General features: G+C 30.4%; 3 protein-coding genes and 1 pseudogene across 4 annotated transcripts; 2 read left to right on the forward strand and 2 right to left on the reverse strand.

Moving 5' to 3' along the window:
* Nucleotides 1–25: 25 nt before the first annotated feature.
* On the forward strand, nt 26–2,854 carry Pgap3 (Per1-like protein PGAP3). The gene is made up of 7 exons (XM_072890148.1): nt 26–334; nt 659–801; nt 1,121–1,273; nt 1,664–1,788; nt 1,960–2,093; nt 2,168–2,369; nt 2,689–2,854. Exons 1-7 carry the CDS (start codon nt 199–201, stop codon nt 2,744–2,746), a joined length of 951 nt encoding a protein of 316 aa, XP_072746249.1. The 5' UTR covers nt 26–198; the 3' UTR covers nt 2,747–2,854.
* An 882-nt stretch (nt 2,855–3,736) lies between these two features.
* LOC140665502 (U2 spliceosomal RNA) lies at nt 3,737–3,914 on the reverse strand (annotated as a pseudogene).
* A 1,527-nt stretch (nt 3,915–5,441) lies between these two features.
* On the forward strand, nt 5,442–10,639 carry Gle1 (Gle1 RNA export mediator). 2 transcript variants are annotated; one of them, XM_072890134.1, is made up of 8 exons: nt 5,442–5,646; nt 5,991–6,281; nt 6,424–6,873; nt 7,056–7,146; nt 7,223–7,486; nt 7,939–8,243; nt 8,508–8,886; nt 9,150–10,639. In XM_072890134.1, the coding sequence occupies exons 1-8, from the start codon at nt 5,608–5,610 to the stop codon at nt 9,410–9,412; spliced, it is 2,082 nt and encodes a 693-aa protein (XP_072746235.1). In that variant the 5' UTR covers nt 5,442–5,607; the 3' UTR covers nt 9,413–10,639. The 2 variants fall into 2 exon arrangements, with proteins under 2 accessions (XP_072746235.1, XP_072746236.1); XM_072890135.1 differs by having other exon boundaries at nt 7,226–7,486.
* On the reverse strand, nt 10,059–14,453 carry LOC140664719 (uncharacterized). The gene is made up of 6 exons (XM_072890136.1): nt 13,561–14,453; nt 12,632–12,860; nt 12,125–12,267; nt 11,475–11,604; nt 10,891–11,070; nt 10,059–10,555 (listed from the first exon to the last, which is right to left on the reverse strand). The coding sequence occupies exons 1-6, from the start codon at nt 14,269–14,271 to the stop codon at nt 10,386–10,388; spliced, it is 1,563 nt and encodes a 520-aa protein (XP_072746237.1). The 5' UTR covers nt 14,272–14,453; the 3' UTR covers nt 10,059–10,385.
* Nucleotides 14,454–14,757: the final 304 nt, after the last annotated feature.

A 14,757-nucleotide genomic window follows, 5' to 3' on the forward strand; every position in this document is an offset into this window, starting at 1 on the left:
CTGCTTATTCTTTATTTTTCTTTATACACAAATATCTTAGGAGAAAGCGAAATAGAAGATATCGCGATATCGCGCTGTATTTAAACGCATGCGCATAGAAATTCTATGTGCTGCAACCTGCAACCTGCAACAGCAGTTTCCACCGATAAAGTTGCTTGTTGTCAGTTACTAATTTGGTTATGATTTCGTATTGACAGTATGTCGAAATCGGCATGGCTCTTTTTGTTGATTATTCAAATTTATCTGTTTGGAAATACAGTTGGTTCAATAGGTGATAAATCGCAGATATATAAGCAATGTTTAGCATTGTGTGTCACTAGGAATTGTAAAAATGGTAACAGTTGATTTTATACTTTTTTTTCATTCGCTGTTAGTTATTATATATCTAAAGAGGCATTAAAATAATCAGGCCTTGATATTTAAAATATTGAACAATTATCAATTAAAAGAAAAAGATTTTTTATTCTTTTATGTATTATAAAATTTATACTGAAAATAAAATAGAGTTTTGCTACTTTAGCTATGTATATACTTTTCTATACTTTTTTTAGAATTTAATGAAAATATTTTCTCTCCTATACCATATAATATACAGAATTTATAGAGATAATTATATTTAATATTGTTTTTAATTATATGCATTTATAATATATTGTAGAAACAACCTTTAAGGAACAACCTCCTTTATCATTAATTTTATTACACTGGTCCTGCAAAGAAGATTGCAGTTATGTTTGTACATGGAAGACTGTTGATTCCTTTGTATCTCATGGTTTGAAAATACCACAATTTCATGGAAAAGTAAGCAAAATATAAAAATAATATAAAACTTTATACAATTTTATAATTTTAATATGAATAGTACTTAAATGTTCTATGAAAAATTATAAGCTATTATACAGAAAATTATGAAATATTAATAAACATAGAAAATATATATAGTTTGTTATACATATAACAAAAATTTATTGTACAACAAAAGATTTAATGTTAATGCTATATTACATGTTACTCATGTAATATTTGTAACTATTTATAAATAGTTAACGTTATATTAAATTTTACTCTTATAACACATTCCATTTATAAGTAAAATAACATGTTATTTTTATATTTTCAGTGGCCATTTATCCGCTTATTTGGGTGTCAGGAGCCTGCATCAGTTTTATTCTCCATATTAAATTTTTATGCACATTGGATAATGCATCAAAAATTTAGAAGAAAAGTAGACCGAACCAATCCTATGTTTTATGCTTGGGAATATTTCAGTATTGTAAGTATATTTTCAAGTGTCCCACATATAATGAAGTACTTTTCACATGTGGATTTTATAATTATAATCAATAAAAGAAAATTAATTTAATCACAATTGAAAGAAAATTAAATCATGGTCAACAATGTGTCATAATTAAATATAATCTACAAATCTGTTTTAAGAAAAATTCCATTGTAATAATAAAAATCATAAATAAAAAGAGTAATAACTCTACATTTAGAATTTCTGTGTATTATAAGCAATATATTTTTTCAAGAAAATTATCTCTATATTATCTCTATTATTTTTATAATAATATTTATCAATTTTTACAAGCAGGTTATATTAATTTTATATATGATTTTTTTGTAGCGATTCTTCAAACTTTAATCTATAATTTTATTGCAGATATGCTTAAATGGATGGTTTTGGTCTACTGTATTCCATTCACGAGATAGACCATTTACAGAAGCTATGGATTATTCTTGTGCATTCAGTATGGTACTTACATTATTATATTGCATGCTTTTAAGGTAATATGCAATAGTTATATTCTTTTCATACATAATATATTCTTCAAAAAATATGAAATAGTTATTTTTAGGTTTTAAAATCATATACATAATATTTCATTTATACATAATATATATAAGAATTTATTTTATATATGTAATGTGACATTTAATGTATATGTTGACTTTTAGGATAACATACAAGAAGAATAGAGCATTTGTTATAATAACTAGTGGATATCTAAGTATTTTATGTATGCATTTATCACACTTATGGTCAGGCAAAATTAATTATGATTATAACATGATGTTGAATATAACAATAGGTAAATTTTTCATTGCAGTCAACATCTCTACAGAAAAATAATTATACCATGAACATGAAATTTTTATTTCTTAGGCATGACAACCTTCACGATAACAATGCTATGGTGGTATTTTAATCGCAACAAGTCTCACGTGTACTTAATCGGTTGGTTTAATGCATTGACTGTTTTTGTGACTCTGTTAGAACTGGCAGACTTTCCTCCTATCTTTTGGATATTCGACGCTCATTCCTTATGGCATGCCAGTACTGCTCCCTTAACAGTATTATTATATAGGTAAGAAAGAATTATACGTTCATAAATTTAATTTATAAATGTATATAGTTATTGGGTATATTCACAACACGTTTTTATCAATAAATACGCATATTTTGCATATAATTCGTTTATAGTCTAGAATTTCAGAAATAAATGCGCGCATTTATTGATAGAAAACGCATTTTGAATATAGGTCATTGAAGTTGATTAACATACTTGTAATATATATATATATGTATGTATGTGTGTGTGTGCGCGTGTATGTGTGTGCGCGTGTATGTGTGTGCGCGTGCGTGTGTGTGTGTCCATAAATAACTATTTTTCATTTGTTTTATAGGTTTATGATCTCAGATTGCTGTTACTTGAAAATATATTACAATAAATTACACATCTAGATTTTAATTATTATATAACTAATTGTATAAATAGTTATTATATTTTGAACATTAATTATATATGTAGATATTATATGTTTAATAAATCTGTACAATAATTTTTTACAATATATACATATAATGATGGTTATAATCACTCTTCAATATATATTTTGCATCCATTGCACACAATTTCAACATCTTTTATAAATCGTATAAGTATACATATTATTTATATTTAATTATATTGAAAAATAAGCTATTAATCTGTATTATGCATATAAATTATACTAAAACAATAACAATATAAATTATACTGAAGAATAAGCTTTTAAATTAATTTTTTTATATCAACTTGAACCAAATAAATTAATCTAACTGCAAGTCCATCAATAATTCCAATTGTAAAAATTACATAATTACAAAGAAGTCTTTGAAATATAAATATCTCCATAAATCGTAACAAACTTTTCTAACTTTAATAAAATAGCAAAATTGTTTAATGATAAACTGGAGCTTCTACATAAACGTTTGGTAATCACATGTGAAATATATAAATTAGTATTTCAATAAAAATGCTGAAAAAAATTAAATAATCTCAAAACCCATTATCTTTATTCTTATTATTAATAAATTATAATCAAATGATCCATTTAATTTCAATAATATAATTAAATAAATTAATAAACGTAACATAGTATTTAATAAATAATATACAGCTGTTAAACGGTAAAAATTTGTTCCTTCATAAACAATTATAATAAAAGTTGGGATTAATCTTAATTCAAATATTAAATAAAAAACTAATGTAATAAGACACAAAATAAACTTATTCAATAAATAAAATAGGCCGGCAATGCCCCTCGAGTTAAGAGTTTACGCGGGAAAAACGCGCGCTCACGCCGGGGATTCAAAAATTGTTGACAATTGCAACCGTGCGCGCGGCCACGGGTCAGTGCCTAATAAGCCTGTAAATAAAGATGTTAACTAATAATAATTATGTTTAATTAGGTTTATTAGGCCGCTCCTGACGGTACTGCAATGTCAGGTCGACCCGCGGCAGAGTCGGAGCAAGCTCCGGTCACTCGCCCGGTTTCAAAAATCAGTTTAATATTCTGAATCCTCTATGGGAATTGTATCAGATATTAAGCTGATAAGAACAGATTGAAACCACTTTATTTCAATTAATGTTCCCCGGGGAGGCGGACCCCCCCCCCCCCGGGGTAGAAAATACAATTTCAAAGCGGCTCTAGCCGCGCGCAGATATTAGATAATATATGGGTGGGGGACAATACCCCCCCCCCCCCGCCGCCAGTGAGCAACACTATGATTAGGCGATGGGGGAGGCCGCCTCCCTCAGAGCGCGAAAATGGTCATTTTCGAAAATGCTTGACTGTCATTGGTCAATTTGCTTGCGACCTTACGTTCTACGGCCATTGTAGATGACCCATTATGCGTTATGCAAGAGTGTGTGCATGACATATAAGCCGTAGTCGAAAAATTGCTACAGATGCTTTAAAAAGTACTGCATTAACCAATCAGGCTAAAGAAATCTTTACTCAATTTATTTTGATTGATCAATCAAATGTTTTGAAACATCTGACGTGTCTCCTGGATCGCAATCATATTATCATATAAAAACATTAGAAATTCTTTACTCAACAGCCAATTGCCAGCGCGAGTTTTGATTGGCTTTTGCTGTCTGCTTTCTGTTTTTCTGTCAAAGTGTGAATCAGCCTTAAAAGTATTTGAAATTTTACCGCACATGATTTTTTTCATTTTTCGGATAAACTATGGACCTCCAAACGTTGTAAAGAATTTATTCGTGACCACCTAACGATTCTGCATCGAATAAACTCTTGTTTAACTCGATTGGACGAAAAATAAAAATGTTCAGCAAACTTTACATCGAAATTTTAATTATTTAATTAAAAAAAAAAAAAAAAAACGATGAACCTCCAAACGTTTTAATTAGACTTCCGATCATCTCCACACGATTTCCAAACGATTAGTTAATTTTAATTATAAAAAAATCAAAGTGGTTCGGCTAACTTTACGGAGCTCGGAAAGAATGACTCGCGGCCATAGATATCGAAAGATAGAGATGGAGCATGAACCCCTTGTCCAATTGAAAAAAGAAAACTAATTTCATTGGTTGAATAAATTTTACTTTGATACAAATTCAGTTTAAAAATTAAGTTTATGTATATATATATTTTTTTTCTAAAATAGGTTCTATTAGAGTTAGCATATACTGCAAGGAAAAAGTGGACAATTTGAAAGGCAGTGACACGCGTGTCTCTCAGGCTTCTCTCTGTATATATATCTATTTATAATTTATATTATACAATCGGACCTCTTATCCTACGACTCTCTGATGCTACGAAATCTCTTATCCTATGACAAAAAATCCTCTCATGCTACGACCGCGAAAGGGGAATTACACCCCCACTCTCAAATTTTTGTCGTAGGATCAGAGATTTAAGGGGAAGATTCCGGACCGAAAATGTCGTAGGATAAGAGGTCCGACTGTAATTCATATTTATGGTGTGTTTATAAATGTGAATTATTGAAATATCCCCATTCGTCTGATATCTAATAGAAAAATTTGTTTTCTAGGGATATTTTTTCCCTAAAGAATAAATTTTTCTATTGGATATCAATGACGTACTACATTATATTGGACATGTATTGATGTAAATCTACCTTTACCCATTACTCGTTGCAATGCGGCGTCATTCACGATTTACGTTAGCTCGAAAGTGTCTCGTTGGGATAATTTCGGATCTCGGTGTGGCATAGATATTGAATGGAACATGTATCGCTAAAAACATGAGCATAGGGTTAAATTCAGGAGCGAATGTGTGTCTCCTCGCAAAATCATGTCATTTCATTTGAAAAGAGAAAAACCAAAAACTAAGGTGAGTCGGCGCGAAGACTTGGTTATTCTTGTCCAACTGACGAAAGAGACAGATTCTATAATTTGGAGCAAACTTTTAGAAGATTTGAATTTAACATAATTTTGCAACTTGTAATATTTTAAATTACTTTATGTGCTTTGACTAAAATTTTCCTTAAAGTAAATTTGACTTATAAATTAATGAAAATATGTGGGATCTTTTTATTATATATAGCATGCTTATATTTATTTTCTTCATGTTCACTTTATTTATTAGAAGTTGGAGTTAACAAATTAGATTTTTAATTTTAATTTTGCTCTTGGAAAGTTTTTGTATTCAAATACTTGATGAATGCTGTTTCAAAGGTGAACAATATGGACATCACATCAGACTTTGAGAGTCACAAGGTATTTACCTTGGAAAAAGCATCGCGTATATCAGCGATGATGGATCATATTGGTCATCAATTGGTGTCAAGCAAAGATGACTCTGGCAAGCTAGAAAATATTGAGAATGAGCAAAACTCTTGTAACATTAAAAGCCCACCGAAAACTAATAGCAGTCCCAAGCATATGATATTTACTTCAAACGGCATTCAATTCTCATTCAAGAAAATTCTTTTGGAAAGTGAAAAGCAAAGAAAAGAAGAAGTCAGGGTAATTTAATCATCCAATATAGTTGATCATATTTATAATAAAATTTAATACTATTACCTAAAAATGTTTTTTATTAATAAATATCATAGATGAGAAACATATTGATTGGTATTATATTCTTATATCTTTAATTGCGTTGTAGAAAAAGATGGAGAGTCGTATTAATCACATGAGGGAGAATGGTCGTGTCATCCAGGAGCAAATGGCGAATTCACGCTCACTGATGGCAAGTGAACGTGTACGACGGAATGAGGAGAAACTGGCAGATATCCTGGCTGAAATTGAGCGAATTGCAGAGGAAGAGGAGATTAAAAGACGGCACGAGCAACAACTACAAGCACAGCGCGCTCAGGAACAGAAGGAAAAACTTGAACGAGAAGTAGAGGAGTATCGGAAACGAATGAAGGAAAAGGAGGAGCTGACAAAGCTTGTGATGGTTCATCGAAGCCAATTCATAGCCAAATATTGTGATATTGTAGCACTAACCAAGGCTTGTGAAAACAAGCATGCGTTAGATGTTATCCTTACAGCAAACTCTGCGAGGATAAAAGAACTGATTCAACAGATCGAAGTCTTAGATGAAAAAATCAAAGTAATTATAAAAAAAGAAATTAATTATTATTTCAAAAGTTTACAAATTTTTATTTAGATTTTTATTTGTTGGATTGTAATATCTTATTAAAAGAGATGAGCATAAATTTTTAAAAATACATTTTTTAGTTCTGTACAAGTTGCATATTATTTATAATAATAATTTTGAATTTTTATATATAGAGTGGAGAATTGATATCTACAGATGTGAATGTTATCGAGAATCTGGTTCATCACATTGATGATATATTGACTACATTTCGGACGGAGATAGGTTCGTGAATTTCTTATAAATAAATATCCTTTTTTCTTGAACATTTCTGTTAAATATATTTAGTTATAAACTTTAGAAGAAATGGATGCTCAATACGAAGCAGAACTGGCTCGTGCACAAGCTGCAAGTGAGATCCAACCAGTTGTGGAGTCTGAAAATATTCCAACTGGCAATACAATGCCTTCTCAGCATCCAGGTGAAAGTAGTGCTGTAGAGAATAATGAAAGTAAAAATCAAAGCGTGAATCAGGAAGCAATAGCTGTAACAGTTAATACACAAGTTACACCATCTGCATCTGCACCTAAGCCGGAAGAAACAGTTGCAGATTCTGGCAAAGAAGGTATGCTAAAATCTATACAATTTAATATATAAAATGCATTCTAATTATTACATGTATTTAAATATTATACGATATTTTATTCTATAAATTTATATTTTACATATTTTGATTAAAAAGTATGTTTACTAAATTTAATTTAAATTAATTTCCTATTCTTTATTTACCTTTATGAGACGTTAGTGTCAATTTGATCTTTTTTGCCAAAAATATTTACTCGAAAAATAGAGTTTTACAAATAAGTTTCTCACAAAATCAAAATGTTTATTTTTGTCAATCTAAGAGCTGTAATGGTATTGAACTCAAGTACAACTTTAATTAGCATCTCGATTTACCTGCAGTGTCAAATTGACCCTAATATTGAATTTGAGTTTGAACGTCTGATGAGAGTTAAATTTAAATTTCTATTTAAATAGAAAGATTAATTAATATGCTTCTATGTCATAAATTTACAGGAAATCTTTTCGAGTACATTGATAAGGAATCATTGCAAATTTACTTTAAAAGCAAACATTTCTTAAACCTTTATCAAAAAACTTGCAAGGATTTCTTACAATCGACTGCTACCAAGAAATTTCGCTTTGAGTGTCAGAAGGCAATCAATATTCCGGTAAACGCGATCTCCGGTGTTAGCGAACAACACTTGAGAGACAAATATGACAGATTGCATAATCTTTTGATTGGAAAATCATCTCCTAATGTGACGCAACATTCGCAAGGAGTGATTTTTTGCAAGGATCATCTGGCAAAAAAGATAGTTGTACGTATCTGTGGGAATCTCTTTCTTAAAAATCATAATTAAAAGAAAAAAAATAAAGAAAAAGTCATAATTAAAAGAAAAAAAATAAGGAGAAGAAAGTCATAATTAAAAGATAAAAATAAAGAAAAAAGATCGCAAGATTTGATAAAAATTAAATTTTTTAATTAAAAAAATTTTAATTATAAGTGAATTATTTTGTTATTAACTTGAAAGCATTTTGTTATTTTAGAGAATGAATTTTTATTTATAAGTATGAATTTTTAGAGTCAAGGCGAGACGCTAGTATCCAGCAAACCGGAAATGGCATTTCCCGTGGCGATGATCGTCGTTGCTCTCTGGAATGAACACGTGGACTTTGGCGAACTTTTCCTGGCGCGTCTTCACGAAGCATGTCCATTCACTATACCAATGTTCCTGCCGCAACAAGAAGGCCAATCCGATGAAGATTATTACAAATCCCTTGGTTGCAAATACTCTGAAGATGGTACTGTCGAAAAGCAGGATAAGTTTTTAAAGAGAATGTCAGGCTTGATGAGATTGTACGCATCAATTACCGTCACAAGACAGCGGAAGGGTGTTACCAAGGCTCATCCTTATGGTCTTCAGCATGCTTGGAGATGGTTGGCGGCTGTTTTGAATATTGGTAAGATGATTACATTTTGTGATGTAATTGTTTAAATTTAAATATTAATTTTCTGATTTCGAAGTACATTAAAATTATACAAGAAAAATTTTTTAAAATAAAATGTTTAAAGAAAATGTCTGTGTCAAAAATATAAAAAATATTTTTAAAACGAAATAAAAATGTTGGTAATATGTAAAGAGAAACAATTTGTTAATACTGCGAAAAACAACAAACATGATGCTTTACATGCGATAATAAAAATTTGTTTTTTCAATTTTCAGAAGCAAGAACTGACATTTGTAATTTGTGCGCGACCTTAATATTAGATATGCTTGAGGTTGCTGGTAATATGTTATGGACTGCCTATCCAACACAGTTTCACAAATTGCTGACGCTGTTGTTGGAACAGTATTATCCGCATATGCGAAAAGTTGCAGATGGTGGTGGTGGGCCTCTGATGCGGCTGGAAGAGTTTCTGAATAACGCTTTGGCGAGCAGCACTATACCTCCAGCTGATGGAATGCTTCCGCCTAACTTTTTGTGATCTTCTATGGGATTGTCTCGACGACGTAGTGACTTAAATGTAGGTTAAAGCTATTACGAGTTTAGTAAACTCTAGTTAAATTAAGAAATATTTTTTTATTATTTTGAACGTAAAAGTTTCAGATTGCTTTGAGTATTATTTAAAACAAAATCTCAAACATCTTGAAAAATTGAATAGTCTTCAAGATTTCTATTTTTTCACTGCAATCATATGAAATTATGATATCAGAAGCGAAAAATCAGGTAAACTTTTTTCCTGCAACACGTTAATTTTATTACACGTTATCACACGTTTAACAACAAATTGATAAAATGTATTGCAAAATATTTTGACGGTTCGCGAATTAATAAATCTTGATTTTTCGCTTTATAATGATATAATTCAATTATAATAACTGCAATGAGGAACAAGAAGCTTTAAACTTTTTTTTTAACTCTAAAAAAGTTTAAGTGCAGAATCTAAAAATCACGAAACGCTAACTTTTCCAAAAAATTTTGCAAAGTTGTAAAAAGTTAAGCTCTAGACATAGAATTACATAAAAAAAAAACGAAAAAAATTGAATGCACAAATCAGGATACCGAAGTCTTACCGTGTTGTTATTGTTATTTATGTCGTGAGTTGTAGAAATAATGTACAATTTACTAAGTGAATTTTGATAATATTTTATTTTATATGTATCGATTAATTTAGAATCGATTGGAATGTGTATTACCGCGAGAGAGAAAGCGAAATAAGCGAGAAAAAAGAGTGAAAGAGAATGAGCGAACGAGCGAGAGACAGAGAGAGAGGGAGAATCTTTTTTTTTAACGAATCATGTATATATATATGTATACTCGATGATAAATTTATGAGTTTTTTATTATATTTATTTAATTTTAATAAGAGATTATACTATTGGAGAAAAACCCAGATAAAAGAAAGTATATATATGAAACCTACGAGAAAGATAAATAATAAATATTATAAGACAGTCTTAGTAGTAAGGTACTCTAGTAGCTATAGATTTTACGTCGCCCAAATTGTAAAAGTCTGATGAATTTTCGGCAAAACCGATGATGCCGAAGGACGATAGTCTGTCTATCCAATCCTTGTGCTGATTAATATTCAACAAGTAAGTTGTGAGCTCCTTGGCGAGTGTATTCACTAATAAACAGAAAAAAGTTAATTACGAAATGTTATAGAACGAAATGCAATGAAATTAAAAGTAAAAATAAAATAAAAAACAAACTTGAGGTCTTTTCCTTTTTTCGGCGACTTTAACGTTAGAATGATCCATTATTTTCATCATATGACACTTATCTTTATTTCATATTTATAGATTTTTTAAATTTTTATTTCAGTTCTTGAAGTTCTGTTTGTTTTTCATTAATTAGGGTTAATCTTATTTATTAGCGTACAAAAAAAAATTTACAGAATCCTTCTAACGTTAATACTGGTATTTCGAGATTCTCTAACGCGGATAGAGGAAATTATTATACCTAGTGCTTTATTGATCATGATACGATAAGGCGGCAGAGGTCCCAGGCTGGCAAGGATTTGAAGAAACTCTGCACCGATTATGGTGAACTTGTGACATCTGATTACTGGTGCTTCTAGGACACCCACTTCTGCCTGCTTGCCAGTAACCATTCGCAATACTTCAAGTTGAGAATTACCATCTGTAAGATACAATTTAAATGCATGAAACCTTGATAACCTATAGCATTTATAATTAATTCACCTTTCTATCGAAAATACAATAGATATGATGTATTATTGTTTAATATTTTCTCACTCACAAAATACATTGTTTTAAAATAATAATTTTTATATTCTGCATATTTTCTCACAATTTGTAATTTATATATTTATTTTCGCTAAAATTCTCGTTAAAACATACATCTGAAATGTTCGTTTTTAATTTGGTGACTTTTTTATATTTCTGATATGTGCAATCTTTTAAGAAGAATCTTAGCGAAAATGAATATAGATAATAAACGAGTATACAAATCTGTGTGTATGATAAATTAATGAAAAACTATGATAATAATAAATATATAAATATAGGATGTTTTACACCGACCGAGTATATTTCCGAAAAACGTCGGGTTCTCGCCTTTCGTGCGCAGATAGTTGAAGAGTAATGAAGTGGCGCAGATTTTATCGCATCTATTTGGTATGGCACATCTGTGTCCTCGCAGGTCCATAATTTGCTACAATTGTAACGAAGATATTTGTATCTTAAAATAGAGCCCTGGTGAGAAAACTTTTTATGTTTTACTTTTCACACCTTTAATTTTAAATTAATATGTAAAATTTAATTTATTTTGATTAATTTATTAATTTAACATTAATTAATAGATCAATTAAAAACTAAAAAAAAAATAAAAAATTTTATGTTTTAGATTTTAGATGACTGAAATATTTATGAGAATTATTTACGCGAAGAAAGCAATAATACAATATATTGTTAATTAAAATTGCAAAAATTGATAGTGAAACTTATTATTACACTAAAATGTTAAGAATAATGATTCTCTACTGCAGACAAAAAATGTTTCTAATGAAACATTTACAGATTTATACTTTTTTTCAATCCGAAAATGAAAAGCACAAGTTTCTCCATAGTTATAAGTTGCTTATCTTTCTGTTCTAATAAATTTAATTAATCAAATTTATTAAGTTTTTTTCCATATTTCGTTATTTTTCCGCTAAGAGAATATATTTAATTACTTCAACGTGTGGAGCGCGATCATCTGCAACGATTACATCCGCGTAAACGTGAGGCGAATTGTTCTTGTTCAGATGATGCTCGAAAACGAAGCTGGCGGGTAAGAGCACACCATCGTTCCAATCATTGGCCGCTGACAGGATAGCTAGAAAAATAAATAAAAGAAAATAATTAAATGATAAAAATTGTTTTCTGTTATTACTATTTTCTAACAGGATAATAAAATAATATAGCGTGCGCTTTCCATGTTCTCCTGGTAAATGTTATTCTCTGTAAGTGTCAAACAGTCTCCACACTTTTATCCGTCTCGAGGTGACAGAAGCGCGATGACGTCATAATGAATCATCGCAATCAAACATCACAGAAGCATTTAATGATGTCCAAGGAAAAGGTCTCGAACAAAAATAATGTTTAAGCAAATTGAAAAATTTTGAACAAATTTGAGATATTTTTCATAAAAAAATATTTATCTTATTTTACATAGGATCGTAGAATTCTCTTCTACTCACCTATATCAGTGACACCCTTGGCAACCGGTCGTCCAAACCTAGTCTCGTACAACAGAACGACCGGTTTCTTCGTGACGACTTCGACAATTTCTGCAAATACTTCGAAGAGCTCGATTGGCAATGAAGGCACTAGATGTACTGCCAGGACTAAAGGACGCTCGTCCAAGTTTGGTGCCGATATGGGGCGCCAAATTTTACGCGCGCCAATATCCCAAGGGTTGAGTAAATCCTACGTTAGCCATTCAGTTTTAATTAATTTTTAGACTTTAATTACATTTTAAAACTTTTAAATAAAAAATTTTCGTTACTTTACATATACATACGCACACACACACACACACACACACACATATATATATATATATATATATATATATATATATATATATATATATATATATTATTAATTTCGCAATATTACTTTCTTGCTTATCAATGTCCTAAAAGCAAAATTTAATTCTTGCCAAAATAAAAATAAAAATATGAAATTATGTAGACAAAATATTTTTTTAGTTAATAACTTAACTTTACAATATGTGTGCGTGCGTGCGTGCGTGGGTATGTACGTGATTTATGTCATAGAAAAGTTTTTACACGTGTGTGAGTTATGTGTAATTGCTAAAAATAATTATTAAAATAATTTTGAATAAATTATACAAGTTAAAGTTTAAGTTTTTCAACTCTTATTTTGATTTTTAAGTCATTTTATATAATTTAAATTTATATTTAAAAACATGTACATTTTTAAAAAAATTATTAGGCATGTGCTCAAGTAAATAAGAATTATGTTAAGAATTATGTTTTTATAAATATAAATTGTTGAAAAAAATTTTGTTTTATTTTTATTTATAGAAATTTTTATTTAAATCCAATAGTTATTTATTTACTTTTTTCCATCATAATATAATGTAAAACTATGTTTATACAACCTTTCGAAGAACGGGAATCTTCTTTTTTTTATTTGTATCTTCAACTGATTTTATATCCTTGACATTACTTTCTTCAGAATCTTGAGCAGAAATTTCTGAACTATCATCTTTAACATTTTTCGTATCATCCTCTATCTGCAGTATTTCTGTAACATTAGAAACCTGTCTGCAAAGACCGACATCTACTGTTGAAAATTCTCTCAGTATCTCATGCACTTTTATAGCTTCGATTATCTCGGCTGGTTTTGTATCTTTAACATTACTTTCTCCAGAAACTTTCGTAGGAATTGTCGATTTGTCATCTTTAACATTCTTCGTAGATTCTATCTTCAGAGTTTCGTGCATTTTTGTAACCTTAGGAATCTCAGCGGGAGTCTCTAACTTAATATCTTTACTATCTTTCGGAGATTCTTTCTTCAGAGTTTCGCGCACTTTTGTAACTTCAGGGGCCTCAGCTAATTTTATATCCTTAGCAGGACTCTCTTCAGGGATTTTTGTAGAAGTCGCTTTGTCATCTTTATCATTCTTCGTAGACTTTGCCTTCTGCGTTTCGTGTACTTTTGTTGTTTTAATTGCAGTCTCTTTAGTTTTCTCCATCAGTTCGTTCGGTGTTATCTTCTTCTTCGGGCAATATTCTTTTATTTCGCACGCGGCTTTCTTCGATCTCTCAGAAGATTCGGCGACTGCCAGTTTTGCTGATTTTTCGTTCATTTTCGCGTTAACGAGCGGAAATACTCTGCACTGATACGTGAATCACGAAGAGAGACGTGCGTCCAGAGGCTCTTCGAAGAGATACGTTTCGAGTCGATCGCAGTGACTGCGAAACGTCGATTCACAGCGACAGACAGAGGCTTCGATCGCGAATCTTCGTGTATATGTGTATATATGTTTATCGTCAGTCGTTGGCCGCGTGACAATCGCGTGTATTACAAGAACAACGATGCCGTTCCATCATAACAGCGATACCGGTCTCAAGAAAGGTCGCGATAAGTTGCTATAATTTATTTTTCATTCTCTCTCTCTTGAGCTTTCTCTTCACCTCCTCCGCTCACAAAAACAGTTTATTAAACACAACGTGACGCCTCCGAAGTCGGGTATTAATTTTTAATAAATACTAAATATTGTAATAAAAAGATGGAAATTTAATTTCAGAATCAGCTTTTAACTCTAAAAATATTTCCAAAATGTATGCATTTG

This window comes from Anoplolepis gracilipes, chromosome 4 (assembly GCF_047496725.1).
Source record: "Anoplolepis gracilipes chromosome 4, ASM4749672v1, whole genome shotgun sequence".
Taxonomy (NCBI): domain Eukaryota; kingdom Metazoa; phylum Arthropoda; class Insecta; order Hymenoptera; family Formicidae; genus Anoplolepis; species Anoplolepis gracilipes.

Excerpts from the sequence above, each read along its gene's own strand:
- Pgap3 (XM_072890148.1), top strand. The coding sequence starts at position 199 with ATGTCGAAATCGGCATGGCTCTTTTTGTTGATTATTCAAATTTATCTG. Across the intron at positions 1,274-1,663 it reads CTTGGGAATATTTCAGTATT|ATATGCTTAAATGGATGGTT; the intron begins GTAAGTATATTT and ends ATTTTATTGCAG. Across the intron at positions 1,789-1,959 it reads TTATATTGCATGCTTTTAAG|GATAACATACAAGAAGAATA; the intron begins GTAATATGCAAT and ends GTTGACTTTTAG.
- Gle1 (XM_072890134.1), top strand. The coding sequence starts at position 5,608 with ATGTCATTTCATTTGAAAAGAGAAAAACCAAAAACTAAG. Across the intron at positions 7,487-7,938 it reads TGCAGATTCTGGCAAAGAAG|GAAATCTTTTCGAGTACATT; the intron begins GTATGCTAAAAT and ends ATAAATTTACAG. Across the intron at positions 8,887-9,149 it reads GGCGGCTGTTTTGAATATTG|AAGCAAGAACTGACATTTGT; the intron begins GTAAGATGATTA and ends TTCAATTTTCAG.
- LOC140664719 (XM_072890136.1), bottom strand. The coding sequence starts at position 14,271 with ATGAACGAAAAATCAGCAAAACTGGCAGTCGCCGAATCTTCTGAGAGA. Across the intron at positions 12,861-13,560 it reads AGATTCCCGTTCTTCGAAAG|GATTTACTCAACCCTTGGGA; the intron begins GTTGTATAAACA and ends TGGCTAACGTAG. Across the intron at positions 11,605-12,124 it reads ATCGCGCTCCACACGTTGAA|CAAATTATGGACCTGCGAGG; the intron begins GTAATTAAATAT and ends TTACAATTGTAG.